This window comes from Ursus arctos, chromosome X (genome assembly GCF_023065955.2).
Source record: "Ursus arctos isolate Adak ecotype North America chromosome X, UrsArc2.0, whole genome shotgun sequence".
Classification (NCBI taxonomy): Eukaryota; Metazoa; Chordata; class Mammalia; order Carnivora; family Ursidae; genus Ursus; species Ursus arctos.
In genome coordinates, this window is record NC_079873.1 from 54,667,084 (window position 1) to 54,685,909 (window position 18,826).

Consider the following 18,826-nt stretch of genomic DNA (forward strand, 5'->3'; position numbering starts at 1 on the left):
GAACACTTGACTTGACTACGGAATCAGAAGCGCTAGGTTCCAGTTTTGGTTCTGCCATTGACCAGCTGTGTGACCTTGGGCCTGTCCCATTCCCTCTCTGGACCTTAGTGTCCCCAACTATAAAATGAATAATTTGGTCTAATGACCTCCAAGGTACCTTGCTGCTCTGAAATTCAATAACTCTTTCACTTGTAGACCTCACACTTCTGCTTAACCCATTGGCTCCCAGCAGCTTGCAGAGGTGGGGAGGCTGCTGAGCTGACCTCCTACTACCTCTGTACCAAATCCTCCCTGAGGCGCCTTGCTCCCAGTGCACAAAGTTCCTATTATTGTTGCCTGAAGCCATTCAGGGTTTCTCTCCAGGCTCCTGCAGAAGTGGCTGAGGCGACCTGGGGGGTAATAGTTGGCCTGTAACAAGAGCCTGGTTCCCCAACCCAACTGGCTCTGGCCTGGCTGCAAGTGTGGCCTTAGCACCAGGCTCTGTATCAGCTGCCCGAGACCCCTCCCTCCAGCTCTGAGGGGGCAGGGAGACTGGCTTAAAAGAGAAAAAATAGAAAGAAATACATTAATTTAAAAATAAAAATAAAAGAAATACATTAAAATAGAAAGAAATGCATTTATTTAAGTTGCTGTTGGGTATCACTTCCAAGGCTCAGGAGGACAGAAGACTGAAATACTGAGACAAAGAAAATCAATAATAATAATTCTATTAACTTTCTTTCTTTTGAAAATGACCGAATCATTTTTGTAACTAATTCTTGACAGATTTGGCCGTTTAATGTTTGTTATTTCATGAACAATATTTGCAGGATATAACTTATCTAGCATTTGACAAATAGTTTATCCAGCAACTTGGAATAGTATAAAGATCTACTTAGTTAGGAGGTATCTGTATTGATTATCATTGGAGACAGGAAATCTTTTAATCATTATCTACAATGAATTCAGCCAACGCAAAAATACTGGGCTGTGAGTTGAAAATTCAACTGGGAAGATCTAGTCCCAGGTTTGATATTAACTCCTTCTGTGACTATGACTTAGTTGTTTCCTTTCTCCGGGCCTCAATTTTCTTGTCTGAAAAATAAAAAGGTTGAAATAGAAGGTCCCAAAGTACTCTTTACTCTGATTCTGTGTCATCCTTGACCCTTCACCCCTGCCAGAGTCAGAGTGAAAGGAGGGAGAGGTGGAGATAGGGTCAGTGGAAAGGGCAATTTCAAGATGTTCTTTGGGATTGGGGAAGGATTTCCAGGCCTGTGGAGGACTGTATCAGCTTCCTTTGGGGTCGAAAGGGGCTGGGAAGCCCAGGTTCCCAATGCCTATTTTCAGGAATGCAAAACGGAAAATCAGGCCCAGGCTTACAGATGCAGGTGAGGCAAATGTCCTGAGGCACAGCCTCGTGGGACATTTTTATAGCCTGGACCAATCCAGAATATCAGAGCAAGGGCTGGATGGCATGGGATAACTACCCCGGGGCTAGGAAGGGAATGAGAATTGCAGGAGGAATGACAGATCTAGAAAAGACCCGGGAAGTGTTATTGGACACTTCTACCAGGACATCTGATAAATCCTTCAAACTCAACACTAAAAATCATTATTCTTCATTATTCTTCTGGAAAGCTTCTCCTTCTACAGGACTTTCTTTCTTGGTTAATGCACCATCATCTGCCCAAACAAGAATCATGGGAATCATCTGGACTCCTCCGTCTCTCTCATTTGCTGTCATCCAGTTGCCAAATCATGGCTAAGAAACTTCTTTGGAATGTTTCCTACTTCTGCCTCTTCTTTTCCACCTGCACTAGGATAGTCTTCCATTTCAGCCCTTAGCAGCTCTGCCAGGGATAGTTGCTACAGCTTCTTAACTGGTCTCCCTGCCACCAAGCTTTCCCTTCCAGTCCATTTCCCATACTGCTGCCAGAGTTCACTCGTTAAGAGAACAATTTGGTCATGCTCAAGAACTTTTGATGGTTCCTTCCCTTTGGTCAAAGCCCAAATTCTTTGCATTGGCGTTCAAGGTCTTTCACAACTTAAACAACCTATCTTTCTTTCATCTCACACCACATCCTCACATTTCTGAGCTCCATGGGACAACTCCCTATTTCCTATACATACAATGAACTCTCATATTGGGCTCTTCACTGGGAGTGTCTTTACCAACACACCCCCTTCACAAACACTTGGCCTGTTAAGCCATCCTCTAGACTCCCTATCAGTTCCACATCTCTGTTATGACACATCATATTGTTCCTCATTTCCTCCTTTCTTTCCTGTATCTCCCACAGACCATGAGTGTATGAGAGCTATATCTGACTGACTCCTATAGTCCCAGAACTAAGCACAGGGCCTCACATAAACAATGAATCTGGCAAAGACTGTCTTTTATTTTTGATGGCATAGCAAAAGAACTGCTGGTAATTAGGCTAGGGACTTCTTCCTCTCAGCAGACTTTCTTCTCTACCATTTCAGCTGTGCACTAGCTATTATAAATTGACACTCAGACCCCACTGTCTCCAGATGACAAATTATCATGTAGTTCCAGCTAATGGTGCTGATCCATGTAAAACACATTTCTACCAAACCCTGGAAACTTTGAGGTTGCCTTACATCTCAAGGCAGGAAGGGCACTTAAGGACCTTATTAACCAGTGGTTTTCAAACCAAATACTGAGGAACTCTAGAGTTCCCGAAGATTCACTGGGGTAAGTGAAAGGAGGACAGAGTCGAGGGTGCTTCATTCAACCAAATCTATTTTACCTTTTGGGGATTTCATGAAGATTTCATTTGGAGACTGGGGTTGACCCCAAAAAAGTAGATGCTGGAGACCATTGCTCTAGTCCAGTGCTTAACTGCTAACAGCCTTCCTTTTATACCATTCCTGCTATGTATCCGCTTGGGCTTGGACCAAACTCTCCAGGTATGATCAAGTATCCCTTCTCATTCTGTACTCAGTTGAAAGTTCTTATTTATAGAGAACCAGACTCTGCCTTACAACTTTCACCCAGATGTCCCATTTTCACCCCTTGGAGTCTCAATGGAAGTTGTTCCTTCTTCCCTACGACCTATCTACTGGCATTTAGAATTTCTCAAAGTCTTAGATGGAAGTGACTTTGTAGTTCATACAGTCCAATCTTCATTGTAGTTGGGGAGCTCAAAGCCCAGAGAAGGCAGGGGATCTACACAACAGACAACTCATCAGTGGTGAATCTGAGACAAGAAGCCAAGTTCCCACTCATCTATAACGTCCTTCCCTGAATCTGTCTTTCCCCAGAGTAAATAGCTCCAACCCCTAAAATGATTTCTTACAATCCTGATGACTATTCCCTAAACGTACTCCTGATTGACAGTAACCAATGGCTGAGGATCAGCAGCTCAGCTGGTGAAAGCGCTATAGCACCCAGGCTTTCGTTGGCCTGGGGTAAGGACAAAAGCAAAGGAAAGCAAACTGGCATCAAAAACAGAGCTATTTCCTCACCACAGCCTGGATGCTGTTCTCCTCCACCTCTTTCCATAGGACTAAATTCCATTCAAACAGTGCTCCTCCCATGGCAGGGCAGCCAAGGGGCAGCTTTCAGAGCCCCCTTCTGACCTGTTTGCTAGAGGGTCCCTGCTGTGTGACCTTCTACATCCCAAACCCAGAAACAGGAAGAGCTGGTTTGGTTTACATTTTGAGAAGAAAATGAAAACATAGGAAGTGGGGCTCCTGAGAACAGAGGCTTCCAACTCTGTGTCCATGTGCCCCTGGAACAGGATATTTCAGAGAATACATTCCACCAGAGAAGGGAACGGCCTCCTTATTAAAAACAAAACACAAAGTCCTTCCAGGTTTGGAAAGAGAAAAAGGCCAAAAGGAGACTCTTAAGGAGAGGAGGGGCAGCTATTTCAGAATCTCCAACCCTTCTCCCTTATCCACCACTTGGAGCTGTCGTACTTTGATCTTACTGCTGTTATCACCACATCTGGCCCCCAGAGATCCCCTGCTCCCTTTAACCTATGGCCCAGAAGAAGGTCCAAGCCTCTTTTCTTGTTTATCTGAGTCTCATCAAAGTAGGCTGTCACTCAGAACCTTCCTTTAAAACCAAGGAAGAGCAGACATAAATTAATTACAGAACCCACAAACAGCAGAACAGCATTCAGGCTTTACAAAGTAAATGCCTCTTGTCTTAAAGCCAGCAAAAGGAGGGAAGCACTTTGCCAGTCCCCAAAAATCTCTTGGGATAACTACTGCATCGCCCCACATGAGCTGTTGTAGTGTTGCCTGGCTTTCTCCCCTCTCAGCTCTCTGTCGCTGGGAGGTGGGTTCTATCTTGTTTTCCAACCACAATTACCAAAAGAGCTAATGCAAAAGGTCTTTTAGAAAAAAACCTTTCACCCTTCCTCCATGCTCCTCTGTTTTGTTTCTTAAATTCCACACATGAGTGAAATCATCTGATAATTGTCTTTCTCTGATTGACTTATTTCGCTTAGCATAAGACCCTCTAGTTCCATCCACGTCGTCGCAAACGGCAAGATTTCAGTTTTTGATGGCTGAGTAATATTCCATTGTATATATTAAAACAAGATGAGACCAGGGAAGGAGACAAACCATAAGAGACTCTTAACCATAGGAAACAAACAGAGGGTTGCTGGAGGGGAGGGGGGCGGGGGATGGACTAACTGGGGGATGGGCGTGTGATGTAATGAGCACTGGGTGTTATATAAGACCGATGAATCACTGACTTCTACCTCTGAAACTAATAATACGTTATATGTTAATTAATTGAATGTAAAAAAAATAAAATTAAAAAAAAAGAAGAAGGAAAAGGAAAAAAATCTTCCAGAACCCCTTAAGTCCTTTCCAGTTCTGGTTTTTGCATTGAGGAACATGATTAATTCACAAGTAGTTGGTAACAGTGTGGATCATCTGGGTGCCAAAGGAACATGGCCCCACAGAGAAACAGTTCTGGTCCCCTCTGGAGCTTCTACAGCCACACACGACCACACACAGCATCTTTACCAAAAATCTTAAGACTTGCAGAGTAACAGCTCCTTCAAAACACAAAAATGTACTACTGTCTCTTGCTTCCCAAAGGGGACTATGTGTCCCCTTGGGCCAGGGGTAAGCAGAGCCTCTTCCTGGAAGATGCTTCCAAGAGCATCTGCTTGGAATGGCTCATTCTCCTTAAAAGATCTGGGCGGGGGGAGCATTATTTTTATATTAAAACAAGCGCAGATATATGCTATGGAAGAGCATGCAAAATTCCCAGGAATTTGTGAGATAAAAGTGGAGACTTCAAAGACGTTTCACACCTGTGGCTGAGTACCTGGGCTTCTCCAGCTCCTTGGGGCTGTGTGGGTAATGAGTTCATTCTGTCCAACCATTTGGTACTTCGATGCAAAAGTCTGAGAAGCACTCACTGAAATGGTGGGCTTCCTGAGGGTAGAACCTTCGTCTCACTGCTTGTATCTTCACGCCCAGTACAGAGCAAGCCACAGACAGGGGGTGCTCCAGAACCGTTTGTTTCATCTTTCCATCCACCCATTGGCCCATTCGTCCTAGTCAAGGAACAAGCAGCAAAGGTAGCCTTAAAGTGGTGCAAAGAATTCAGTTTCTTGAGAATACAGACAGCTCTGGGTTGAATTCTGACTCTGTCACTTATTAGCTGTGCGATTACCTCTCTGAGCCTCCGTTTTAAAATGAGGATCGAAATACGCATCTGGTTTGTTGTGGGAACTAAGTGTGGTAGTGGGTATAAGAGTGCTCTATAAGCTCTCAGGCAATATGCAAATCATAGTTTTTAGGATTATCAAATGACCACCATGACTAGCCCAGGCGGTAGGGTGAGGGAAAGGAGAGATGTTTTCTGTAGCCCAGAAGTCTGATTTGAGATTTCTAAGAAGGCAGGAGCTGAAGCCTCAGGAATGAGCCCCTGGGCCTCTGGGATGGGGAGGGCCGATGTTGAATCAGGGCTCTCGAGCCCCACCCCCACTTCAGGGAAGCAGTGAGCAGGCCAGAGGGCAACTTCTTCCCATGGAGTGATGAAAAGATCAGATGTTCCTGATACACCTCAGGTCTCCAAAGGCCAGATGCGCCTGCTTTCTCATGTCTGCCAATGAGCTCCTAGGTGGCCCAGCTCACAGCCAGGGTCATTGGTCAGTAGGGACTAAAGTATAACCAAGCATGATGATTTGACTGCTAACAAACTCTGTGACCTTGGGGAAGTATCTTCTCCTACCGGGCCGGGACTTCATCATTAAAATGAGGAGATTGGAGAAGGTGGGGCTCTAAGGCCCTCAATCTCCTACACACTATGGTTATGTGACCCTTAACTGAAAAGGTGTTTGACCTTGATTTTCCAAAAAAAAGTGATCAATCTGATCACCTGATAGTTTGATACTGGACCCCAGCCAAAAACCCCCAAAAAACAAAAACCACAAAAAAACGAGTGAAAAGCGGTGTCGGGAGACCTTGCTGGAGCCCCCTTCTGTTTCAAAGTTCGCTGGTCCTTCTGCCTGTGTCTGGCTGGACTGGCGATCTGGGATCACAGTCCAGGTGAGGGGTGAGTGGATGAAGCAGGTGTTTCCCAAGCCCTGGGCTCTGACCCAGGTACCTCACAATATAAAATGAGGAAAGGGAAGAAAACAGGAAATCCTGTCCCTTGTATGCACCTAATTGTTCAGGAAGAATTCCTTCTAGGCTGGCGCGTTGTCTCAGAAGTCAGCAACAGCTGCTGAGCTGGAAAGCTGACTGCTGCCGTCTCTGGGATTCTGGGACTCCCCACCCCCATCTCAGCCCGTGGAGACCTTTGCCATTCTTCAAAGCTCTTTTCAAATACTGTTGCCTCCGCCTTCTAATCCCCAGCATACTGTGTGTCTGCCTTCTAGCATGGATCATATTCCGCCTCACGTTGGAGCGGTTTCCCTTCACATGTGGATTAGAAATAAAATACGTTCTCCAAGGAAAACTTTCAACTTGTATATAATGGAGACCCAAAGTCCTATAATCCCTCATTCCCACTTTCTGTAACTAACCACTGTTTGGAAGTTTCCTTGCAGCTTCCCAGAAAACTCCTAGTGTCAAAGCTATTGAGAAGGCCAGAGCGGGATGCTTTGGACAGAGTGCTGGCTCTGGAGACTAAACACTTGGGTTTGTGCCTCAGGTCTCCATTTGCTGGTCAGAGCAGCTTGGGTGAATTCGGTCTCCTCTTTGATTCTTGGTCCTCTGCTCTGTAAAATGGGATAACAGTTCCTCTTCTGCTATCTCACAGGACTGTTGTAAAGACCAAATGAGACAAAGCAATAAAAGCATTTTTGGAAACTGTAAGGGGTGCTCTATTTCTCTCCATGCTTGTGTCTGCAACTTGAATGTAAGCACCTTGAGAACAGAACCCTTGGTCCCTCTGGGGCCAACTTTCCATTGCCCTTAGCCCAGGTGACTTGTCTAGAACAGGCAGGTGGTGAATGATAGGAGATACGGAACTGAATCCCAGAGGGTGTGCTATACCTAGAGGGGTTGATGCTTTGTTCCTGTCCTGCTTCTGAGCATGTAGTTCTTGACCTTCCTTTGGAGACAAACTCAGCCGAGAGGACCATTATTTTCTTAAGTTTACTTGACTTTCAAAATGACGCTCGACTTTGAAAATCCTGCAACTGCTATTTCCAGCCTCTACCTCCCTCAGCAACCAGTTCCTCAGATTCTGGCCCAGCTAATGCTTTTGGAGTTTCGTGTGTGTGTGTGTGTGTGTGTGTGTGTGTGTGTGTAGATATAGATACAAATATAGGTGAGAGAGAGAGAGAGAGAGATTACTAGGAAGATTCGATTTTTTAAATGGACCAGCTATAAATGGCTGGAAACGAGAGCTGGAAATTTCCTCAGGTATCATTTAATACAATCACTACTAACCTGTAACAGCTGGGGAAACTGAGACCCAGAAAAGGGAAGCGATTTTCCCAGGAAGCCTGTGCTTCTGACAGCCCAGTTATGAAGGGAAAAGGCAAGCCTCCAGGCTGAAGGCACTCAAGTTAAGGGAAATGGCCTGGAGAGAGTGCGTGGGACCCAAAAACAGATGAATGTGGGCAGAGAAGAGGCATCAGTCAGGAGAAGCAGTTGGGACCATCTGCAAAATGCCTCTGGAAAGTGGAAATATAAGAAACATGAGGGCTGTGGTTTAGCACATTATTAGGAGTCTTGCTGAGCAAGGAGAGGGAGGAGAGAGGAAGAGAAAAATAGAGGGGGCCAGAAAGGGGGGGAGGAGAAGGAAGGCGAAACCAGGCAGATGCAGAATATTTGGAGTAGTAAGCTCAGTAAGGGCTGAACGTAGCAAGTGGGTAGTGTTTTGTTGCGTGCAGGACATCTAGCTACCTTCTAAGTTCCCACCAACTCGGCTGCCCGCTTTCTTTTAGACTCTGAACATGCAAGCCAGTCCTTATTTTCTTAGCAGATGTAGCAGTTTTCTACTGCACTATTTGCAGAAGTGGCCCCAGACTGTAGGTTTTGCCTCAGATTTGGCATGTGAGGGCACCATGTGTACAGCCTGGACTGGTCATCAGAGTGGGAATGCACTCACTCTGCAGCCACAATCCGATTTTAGGCATAGAGTCACACTGGGAGGTGAACTCAGCCCGTTTTCCAGGCGAGGGGTAATATCATTTGCCAAAGAAAATAATAACCAAAAGAACCATACGGATAGTCGCATATGTATTGAGAACCCATAGTTAGTGCTGCTGAACAATGAGGGTCCCAGAGCCCAACCACCTGTATTCAAATGCCCCTGGCACCTCTCATCAGTGGCATGACCTTGGACAAGTTGCATAACGTTTCTGTGCCTCAGTGGCCTTATCTGTAAAGTGAGGATAATAATAACACCTTCTTGAGAAGATTTGTGAGGATCAGGTGAGTTGACCCAGGTACAGCCTTGGCACAATTCCTGGCACTGAGTTTTCCACAACCGGTGGCTACCACTGACATCATCATTATGTGCTGGCCATCATTATGGCATTATATGCTCTAAATGTTGTACTTATATCGTGGTGTATAATGACCACTCAGAAGGTAACTGAGGCCCAAGTGCATGAGGAACATATCGAGTGCATTGGCCTTTAAATTTTCCTTAGACGCAGACACTTGTCCCTGGCCCAGACTGGATTTTATGTAGAACTCTGGTAGATAGAACAGATAAAAAGCAGCATGGCTCTGACTGAAGCAAAGTTGGGGGGGGGGCCTAGAGCCTCCTGACTCAGCTTTCCTGTGTTTTCCACTCCCCCAACATCCCCAAGGAAGGCCCTGAGGGTCTTCTATGGTCACTGTGAGGCACAATCTGCAAGCCTGCTGATGTAGTCCACCCCACCTTTTTCTGTTCAGATGAAGGTATCATGAGCCCTGAAAGGGCGACTCATGTGTCCAAGGTTGCACAGCTGGTTGAAAGCAGAGAGGGGCACAAGTGGCACTACTAGGCATAGAGGGCAATAACTTAGTCGAGGAGAAAAGCCTCCTTGGTTAAGCTAGAACACAGACCATGCTAGGCTTGGGCAGAGAACAGCTAGGAAAGGAAGGTGAGCAGGCGGGAAGGGGAGGCTGAGCCGGAGGCCCTGCCCCTGAGTCCTGGGTGTGAGCAGACCCTGTGAACCCTCATATCCTACTGCAGCCGCCCTAGACTTCAAGACAATAAGATGGTGCCCTACCGTTATGGGGCCTCTCACTGCAGGGGATTTGCGGTTCTGTTTTGACAAGGGATGCAGTCCCCTGTCCCTGAGGTCTCCAGTCTGTGGGATGCATCTGACCTGGAGATAAAGTCTGCCATTCTGACTGGACTCTTGGCCTTAGCCGGGCGTTTTTATACGGCTCCTTCAGCTCTGGGGTCCTGGGAAGGCAGCGTGGCTTCCAACACACTGTTGTCAGGAATATACAGGGGAGCGGCCCGATGCTCCGCCCCTTCTACAGTTGTGCGGGTGGGCGCCCCTATCTGTTCAAGGTATGCTGCTCTTTAATGTAAGAACCTGTGTGTTGCCGACTTTTATTTCCAGACTTCAGCATGGGTTACCTGAGGACACCACATGGAGGAGAAATTTTATAAAAGTTCCTCCCAGAGAACCTCTGGAATCCCTTCTTCTGACCTAATCACTTGAGTGACTCAGGCCCCATGAGAGCTCTAGATGACTGACTCTTCCAGAGGCAAATACTGGAGGGCAAAGCCTGGGTGCAGGGCCCTGAGTTGCTTGCCCCTCCCTGGGTAGGCCTTAAGATCTTCATCTGGACCACGAAGGAGTGGAGCAGATGAGCTCTGAGGGCCCACCAGCTCCAGGCTGGTCTTCTGTGGAAGCCCCCCCACCACTTGGGTGCTCTCCCACGTGCTGTTCTAGAATCCCAGGGGAACATACCAGAGCACAGATGCAAATAAAGCCTGCCCCTTCCATGGTTTGCTGGCCCCTTGGACCAGTCACAAGACGGTGGGGTTGCAGGAGGCAGATTACGATCCCTAACTTGCAAACTACTCCTCTGATGAAAAGCAGCTTTTGCATGAGAGACTATGGACTACGGGAAACAAACTGAGGGCTTCAGAGGGGAGGGGGATGGGGGAATGAGATAAGCTGGTGATGGGTAGTAAGGAGGGCACATATTGCATGGTGCACTGGGTGTTATATGCAAGTAATGAATCATGGAACTTTACATCAAAAACCAGGGATGTACTGTATGGTGACTAACATAATATAATAAAAAAATATTATTATTTAAAAAAAGAAAAGAAAAACAGCTTTTGCTTATGGCAAGGCCAGTTGCTCAAATGGACAGAGCCCTGAACCCCCGAGCCGTAGTGCAAGATATGCATTACTGTGGGGTTGGTGGTGCACCCCACCAGATGATGGGAGGAGGAGGAGGGGCTTCTGCAAGTTCTGATCAGCTTAAAGGTGTAGGTACTAAGGCTGGGGAGGGGGGTGCAAGGTGGCTGGGGGTGGACCCAGATAAAGGCAGAGAAAATCAATGAAGGGTTGAACTCTGCAGCCTACATGATTCCAGGGCAGGAAGAAAGACATGAAGCAGGGTGAAGGGCTAAGGGGCCACCCTGTCACTGATGAAGGCTTCTCACGGACACTTTCAGCTTTGATCCACATAACATTTGAGGGAGGTAGGTGTTACTGTATTCATTTAACAAGTGAGGAAACTGAGGCCCAGAGAGGTGATATAACACGTCAGCAAGTAAGTGCTAAAGCTAGGGTTCAGGGGCGCCTGGGTGGCTCAGTCGGTTAAGCAGCTGCCTTTGGCTCAGGTCATGATCCCAGGGTCTTGGGATCGAGCCGAGCCCCGCGGCGATCCTCCCATCAGGCTCCCTGCTCAGCGGGGAGTCTGCTTCTCCCTCTCCCTCTGTCCCTCCCCCACTCCCCTTTCGTGTTTGCTTTCTCTCTCTCTCTCTCTCTCTCTCAAATAAGTAAATCTTAAAAAAAAAAAAAAGCTGGTGTTCAAATGAAAGGGTGCTTTGAGAGTTGCAGTGCACTGTTCAGGGATCCCTTTCTCTGGAGCTGATAAAATCCATACATGGATACACTGTTGCTTCCCAGCGAGTAACCCTGCTAAGACTTGGCTGCAAGGGCCTAGGAATTATCCTTCCTTTTCTAAAAAGGCCCAGAAAAGACGAATGATTGTACCAGAGTCATACTCAGGCAGGGCGAGAGAGGGCAGAAGCTGAGGCTCGGGTCCCTCACCTATCTGCCTTCACCTGGAAAGCTGCAGAACGCTGCTAGAAGTAGCTCTCCCACTGCCATTTTCTCTGCATCTGGTCATTTTCCACTTGCAAAGGCTCTCAGATCCATTATCTCAAGTTGATGGGGAGCCATTTCTGAAGCTGGATCTTGGCTGCAGAGAGTGGCAGGGGATTCCTGTGTGAAATGCTAGTGCTCTGTCTACGAGTCCAGTCGGTGCTAGGTCAGTGCTAGGTCCGAGAGACTGCCACAGGCCAGAGTGCTGTCAGTTGCCACACAGGAATGGAAGACAAGCCCTATGCATAGCCCGGACCCAGGCTCAGCATCACCTGGGAAAGGGTGGGTCGGTGGGGGAGCCACTACGCATCTGCCCTCAGGGAGCTGCTCGTCTAATGGAAGTCAGCCCTGCTTTTGACGAGAATCAACTCGATCATCCTGGGGGGAAGTGGTGGAGATGGGTGGGCAAGAGAGGCTCTGTTGTGGCCCGAGAGGCAGTACGTAGAGTGGTTACAAGCCAAGGTTTAAAGCCTAGTGGTCACTTACAAACTGTGTGACCTGGGGCTAATTGCTTAACCTCTCTGTGCGGCAGTTTTCCCACTAGAAAATAAGGGCAACGATAATCATTTTACCTCCTCATAGAATCATCACAATGATTAAATCACATGTGGAAAGTGCTTAGAATGTTGGCTCCTATAAGCACTTCAGTAACATTAGCTCTTCTCAGTGACTCGGGGCCCACCGCATGCCAGATGTGTGGTGCCCCTGGGGTGAAAGGCAGTGGCCTGGAGCTCACAAGTGCACAGGACCAATGTAGCCTGTCTTCCTGAAGTGTCTGCTTTCCTCAAAGGCTTAAAGGAGAAAAGCCCCCGTTTTTGTAAGAAAACAACATGGATATATACCAGAGTTAACCAGGAAACTCAAGTAGGTGTTGAAGATAAGAGTGGGGACTTCAAAGACATCCTCTGCATGGAGCCAAAGCTTCCATGTTATGTTATGTCTTCAGCTCCCCCAGGGTTTCTACGCATTCTTCCCCCTCAGCCATTAGGGGCATCGGGTACAAAAGTTCCAGCCACACAGATGCCTGTCAGCTCACGGAACTTTAACGAGGGATCATTCTCTGGGGCAAGGATGATCACCGTCATGATACAGGTGAAAACTGAGGTTCAGGGTTCAAAATCTGCCATTGTCACTTACTGGCTGTGTGAACTTAGCGAGTCACGTTACCTTTGTCATCCCTCAGTTTCTCCATCTGTGCAAAGAGAGTGATGGTGATGATGATGACAGTCATAGCAGTAAGCTACTTGAGAGGGCTGTGGTAAAAATTAAACAGACGAATATCCACGAAGCACCTGGAACAAGGCTGGGCGTGTAGTTAGTGCTCAGTGCACAATAGCTTGTACTAAATCTGTCCTCGCATTCCCTCCCACAACAACACTAGCAGGTAGGTGCCATCCTGTCTGTTTTATGAAGAAGGAAATTGAAGCTGGAAGGGGTTAGATCACATGCCCCCCTCCTCTCTGCTACCAGAGGGCATTCCTGCCATGGGGAGGCAGTGGGAATAAATGAGCTCTGAGGTCCTTTCCAGTTGCAAGGTTCTGTGATTCAAGGTAAACTTTGGAGCCCCTTTCACACCACTGTTCTGGCTGGGGCTGAAGCAGCAGAATTCAGGAAACGGGAGGGACTAGCCAGGGAGGGACATGCCTTGGCAGGGTAGGAAATGAGTGCTGCCGCCCTTCCTTCGAGGCCGCTGCTCTGAGAGGCTGTGTCCTGCACTCCCACCCTACCGGAGAGCAAAAGGGAAACTCCTGTGCCTGGAGGAAGCTGACTGGGGCCTCCTTTTCCTCAGAGAGGAACTTGCCCCTGGGGCAGAGGCAGTGCAGGGGCTGTGAGAAACTCAGAAGTCAAAGCCTTGGCAGTACCGAGCTGGGCACTGACAGGGGCCTCCCCGTGGCTGCTTCTCTTGGCTAAGCTCGTCCAGAGTGGGGATTGCTGATAGGCCAGAGGGTTCTGGCGGAGAGGAATGAGCCCCTCACTGACTTATGATCATATGGGGGAAAAAAATTCCATCAGGTAGCACGGCCTAGTAGAAGGAGGAGTAGAAAGGAGATCTGTCTTGACTGTGAAACAGACTCACTGTGGAACTTTGGGCAAGCTCTCTTCACCATGGGAAGAATACATTCATTCAGCACTTTGTGAACACCTACTGTGTGCCAACACTGTCCTGGGGCAAAGGGTGACTGTCATGGAGATCGACATGTTAATTTCTCATCCCTTTCCAGCTCTGACATCTATGAAAGTGAGTGCAAATCTCATGCAAGTAAGCACATACCAGTGCACAAACTCCTATTCCTTTTCCTAGCCTGGCCCTCCCCAATGGCGCTGCTTGGCCCTAGAGGAGCGGCACAAGGTATGGAGATGGTAAAGGGAGGGGCTGCGACCTTCACCTGTGTATCCCTTTATCATTGTTCTGATTGAGTCGTGGGATTATTATCCCCATGTTACAGACAAGGAAATGGAAGCTCAGAGAGGGAAAACCGCGCAGGCTTTGCCCAGTTAGTGCAGAGCCACTATTAGAATCTTGCCTCCTTACTGGCCACCGCCAGCAGTGGAGTGGAAATAACCAGGTCTGAGGGCTGGCAACTTTCTGCCTTTTCTCCATTGTAAACAAAGGTGGATAGAACTCCGCACCATCCCCAAATCAGGGCATGCATGCAAGTTTGTTTGCCATTCATGGAGGTGAGGGGTAAGAGAAAGAATTTAGGGTCCTGGTCCAGGCTTTCTTCGCAGCAGATCCTCAGTGCTGATATCTTGGAGAATAAAAGTTAATCTTTCTTTATGGAGACTGCACTCTGTTCCAGGCACCCTGCTCAGTTGCTTTAGGGCCTCCCAACAGCACTGCAACAGAGATAATTGTCCCACTGAGGTGACCGCCAAGTCACTTGCGTTCTTGGGCCTCAGTTTTGCTTCTCGAATGTAAGAGAGTCTATAAGAAAGGAACGCTTTTGCTCCTAAGGTCCAGGATATTCTCAGTGCTAGAAGGATTTCAAGGTGTCCTTGTTGGAACCCAAGGTCCTGTTGCTCTGGTCAGCCAGACAGAAAATGGAGCTGGGCGGGTGGTAAGAAGCAGGGCGTGGAGGAGGCTGAGGAGTGAGTGAGTCAGTCAGTCCACCAAGTGGGCTGGAGCCACCATTCCCCTCTCCATCTGGCTGTTGCACAAGGTCTTCTGCCATGTAACATGGTTGGTGAGATTTGGGGGAGACAGGACGTGCAGGGGCTAACCTGGTGATGAGATTTGGGGGAGACGGGAGGTGGAGGGGCTGACCCTTACTATGCTGCACTGGCATAGGACAGCAAAAAGGAGTGGGATCAGTGGTGAGACACCCCTCAATTAGGAGGCCGGTATGGAAAAGGCCGGAGGGTCACCCCAACCCAGTACAAGAGGCCCAATGGTGAGGGGCGAGGCAGAGTAGCCAAGCTAAAGAAATGACTTGAGCTCAGCGTAGGATAGAGAAGGGGGGCTTCCTGCTCAAGGTGGGGGCGTGGAACTTTCTAGTTGCCGCTGAAGGGGCGGGGCAACCCGGGCCGTCATTCCCTCAGCCCCTCCCTCCCTCCCTGGGCGCCGTCTTCTCCGTAGGCTCAGTCCCGGGTGCGAGCACCCGAGGCGCCAGCGCTCGCTTGGGAGTCGCCGCCGGACTCATGGCTGAAGCAGCAGGCTGGGGGCCAGCCTTGCGGCTCCCGAAGCCCCGGACGTGGGTGCCGTGGAAACCGCAGGGTGTGAAGGGCGCTCGGTGGGACCCGCCGCGCTGGAAGCCAGGTGAACAGAGCTGGGCGGACGCCTGCGGGAGGTCAGGGCTAGGCTGGCACGTCGCGGGGAGCCCCGGCGCTGCCGTCTGGCGAGGCAGAACTTGAGTCCCCCTCGCCTTCACGTCTTTGGTTCCAGTCCCGCTTTCATCTAATAGTCTTACGTCCATTTGTCTGAATCCCACCCCCGGCTGGCACTCTGCTTTTTTCAGACCTTCCATCCCGGCACTCCTGCGTCCTTCTCATTCTTAGGCAGCTCTTGCTTTCTCAAGGTGCCCCCATCCTCTCATCCCAGTTGTCCGTCTGGCTTCGTCCCTACCCGCCTCTCTCCCTCTGCCTCCATCCTCCACTCAAAAAAGAGCAACATTTTGGTTGTTAACACGTGGTAGGCATTTAATAAACAGTATGTCCCTTATCCCCTAGTCTTCTAGCACTTTCTTTGTCTCTGCCTCTGGCATCACACTTCCATCCTCCTGTCTGTCTTCCTGTCCCGCTATATGTCTGACCCTCTGCTTATATTTTTACTTCATCCCACTGTCTGTCCTTCTATCCCTCTTTTTGTCTCCGTATCCTTGGGTCTTCCTACCTAGCCAGTAGCTCCACATACCCCCTAACACTCTAGGGGACCCTTACTGCCTCACTCTGTCCCCTACTTGCATGACATGGCCCAGCCACCCTGGCAGCACCATTTTAGTCACCTTGAATTGCCTAAACTCCATCCCAAGGCCTGTTTCCACTCCATCGGGTCACCCAGACTACCTGGCACTTCGTCTTTTTAAAAATTGAAAAAAAGTATATATTTCTCTGAGCATTTAAAAAAAATGTCCAGGCTCGGCTGCTTCCTTTTCCCCAGTAAGTTCTCCCTTGCTCCTGCCCAAATGGCAGGGAGGAAATAGCAAACTGGGTTGGGTTTCTCAACATGGGTTTGTCATGGGACATGAACATACTTAAAGGACAGGGCCCACAGAAATCCTCAGAGCAGACTGTCTGATTGTACATATGTGGACCCTGAGGCCCAGAGAGGGCAAGACTCTCAGCCAGGTCACACAGCTCCTCAATGGTAAAAGGAAGGTAGACGCCAGAATTCCAGTGTCCTGGCCCCTGATTCAGGAGCCTTGATGGGGGGTGGGGCCCAGGAGCCACTTTCCTGGTGTTTCCTGGGGGTCTGTTGATCCAGACATATCAAGTGTCCAACCTGGGGGCCTTGCTGTCCCCTCTCTCCCTGTCCTCTGGGACCTGATCTGGCTGCCCACCTGCTTGGGTTGGATTTTCTCTATCTGGGGGCTGCTGTTGCCTCTTCCACTGGCATGGGAGCTCCATAAGACAGAGACCCTGGCTGTTGGGCCTTCCTGCCTTGTTCTCTGCTCCAGCCTCCCCCACCAGTGCCTAGGTGCCAATGTTGACTGATAGGTTGATATATATGTATAGGGAAGCCCTGGCTCTGGCTGAAGATCAGCTCAGAATTTTTATTTAGTGAGAATGTGTGTGTGTGTGTGTGTGTGTGTGTGTGTGTGTGTGTGTGTAGGGGTGTGGAGAGGGTAGCTATGCTTAGAGAAGGGCACACTGAGAGGGGCTTCAAGAGCCCAGACTCTTAGTTGAGTGGCCCTCGAGCATCACCACACATTGTATGCCCTCTCTGATGTCACCCAGGCGCCTCTGGGGACTATTCTTCAAGGGAAATAGACAGGGTGGGTGGCTAGGGAATGCTTCTGTCTGCTTGAATTGAGAATATCAAGCCCTAGAGACCCATAATCGCAGGTTTGTGGCAGGCCTGTGAAAGCAAATCTCCCTCCGCCACCTCCCACCAGCAGCCCTCCAACTTTGTGGGCACTGTATCTGGTTGCAGCACGAGGTCAGACCATCGTGGACTGATGGGGCAGCCTGTTGTGTGGGAAGGAAGAGCCCACTCTTTCTTCCTCCTCCATCTCCTCCGCACCCTTTCTGTTTTGTCCCAGGAGCTGTTTCCCCTGAGGGACAAGTGGAAAGGTCCCAGGCGAGAGGGCAGGATCCTGAGCTCTGCTCAGAGGCTCTTTGTGTCCATTGCCACCGGGTGAGCTGGAGGCAGTGCAGGAGGCAGGGGCCAGGTCTCTAGACTTTTGGGCTGGTTTGGCCTCTTTCTCTGCCTTTTACCTCAGCCTTCCTCCTTCCTTTTTCTCACTTTGCTCTGCTCTTTCTCCTCATCCTCAGATGACTCTTACACCCCCAAGTACTCCCTTCTTCTGCAGAAGCTCCAGGGATGTTGGGCTTCTGGGAGCCACACCCCCCACAGGAACACACAGAAAAGCTCACAGAAGCAGAGAATGTTACAGAAAAAAGGTACCCCAGACGTCTGGGTGGCTCAGCCCATTAAGCATCTGACTGTTGATTTCGCTCAGGTCACAATCTCAGGGTTGTGAGATTGAGCCCATCGTTGGGCTCTGGGCCCTCTGCCCCTCCCTCTACCCACCCCCCCCCCCAAAAAAAATAGAAGAAACAAAGTACCCAGGAAACCAGGACCCAGCTCTGTTTTTCCAGATGAGGAAACTGAGCCTGGCCAGGAAGGAGCGAGCTCAAGGGCTGAAACTAAGTCAGGCAAAGGGGAATGCTGTTGAGGGGCACAGGGAGGGTTCCTCTGGTCTCAGCTGCTTGTAGGTGTGCATGGGGGTGGAGTGGGTCAGGACAAGGGGATTCATGTTAGAAGTTGACTTGCTTTCGCTCATCTCACCACACCGTGACTGTCCTCTGAATGGGGCGGAAGGGTGGGAGTGGACATCCCTCTCTGAGTGTCTGTGCCAGGTTCACCAAGTGCTCAGCCCCTCGATTTGTTTGAGCTGAGGCAGGCAGACCTCCCTGAGGGAATGGAGGCGGTGCTCCATTTGCCTGCAGCAGGAAACCTCTGGCCCCTTTGAGACTGGCCAGTAAATCCAGGCCAGGGGCCCATCCTGGGTGTGAAGTGGGGCCCTCCACACTGTCATGGCTCTGTTGTGCGGATGTTGGGGATCGGCTCTCCAGCAGCTAACACTTGGCCTAGTATCTGTTAGAGAGATGGGGGCAGGCTCTTGGGTGTCTTCTGGGGAAGAGTGGGAGGCAGAGACTGAGTGGGCCTGGCCTCTCCCTCTCCAGCTGCCTAGTCCAGGTGCCTGGAGGTTCATCGGGAGCTGCTCCAAACATCCCTTTCAATAGTTCCAGGAGGCAAGTGAGAGAGAATAAGTGCATCTGTGTTGGGGGGGGGGGTGTCCTGAGAGAGTAAGCGATCCCTGAAACTCTCCTGGCCTGTGCCCGGGTCAGCCCGTACTCCAGCTTTCCTCCCAGCCCAGCACGGGGCTCCCCCTTTCAGGGTGCTCTGGAGTGTGAGGTGGGCACAGCTACAGTGGTCTCCA

The 18,826-nt window shown here is 49.4% G+C and overlaps 1 protein-coding gene across 2 annotated transcripts in view; it reads left to right on the top strand.

Annotated features, from left to right (window-relative positions):
- Positions 1 to 18,826, top strand: part of STARD8 (StAR related lipid transfer domain containing 8) — a 79,126-nt gene that overhangs the window by 21,987 nt on the left and 38,313 nt on the right. Inside the window, exon 1 of one of the 2 annotated variants that reach the window (XM_048213648.2) lies at positions 15,308 to 15,480. The exons of the other annotated variant lie outside the window; for it this stretch is intronic. Coding sequence (XP_048069605.1) covers positions 15,363 to 15,480 — 118 coding nt within the window. The 5' untranslated portion in view covers positions 15,308 to 15,362. Of the gene's footprint in view, positions 1 to 15,307; positions 15,481 to 18,826 lie in introns of those variants that run through there. 2 annotated transcript variants of the gene reach the window in all.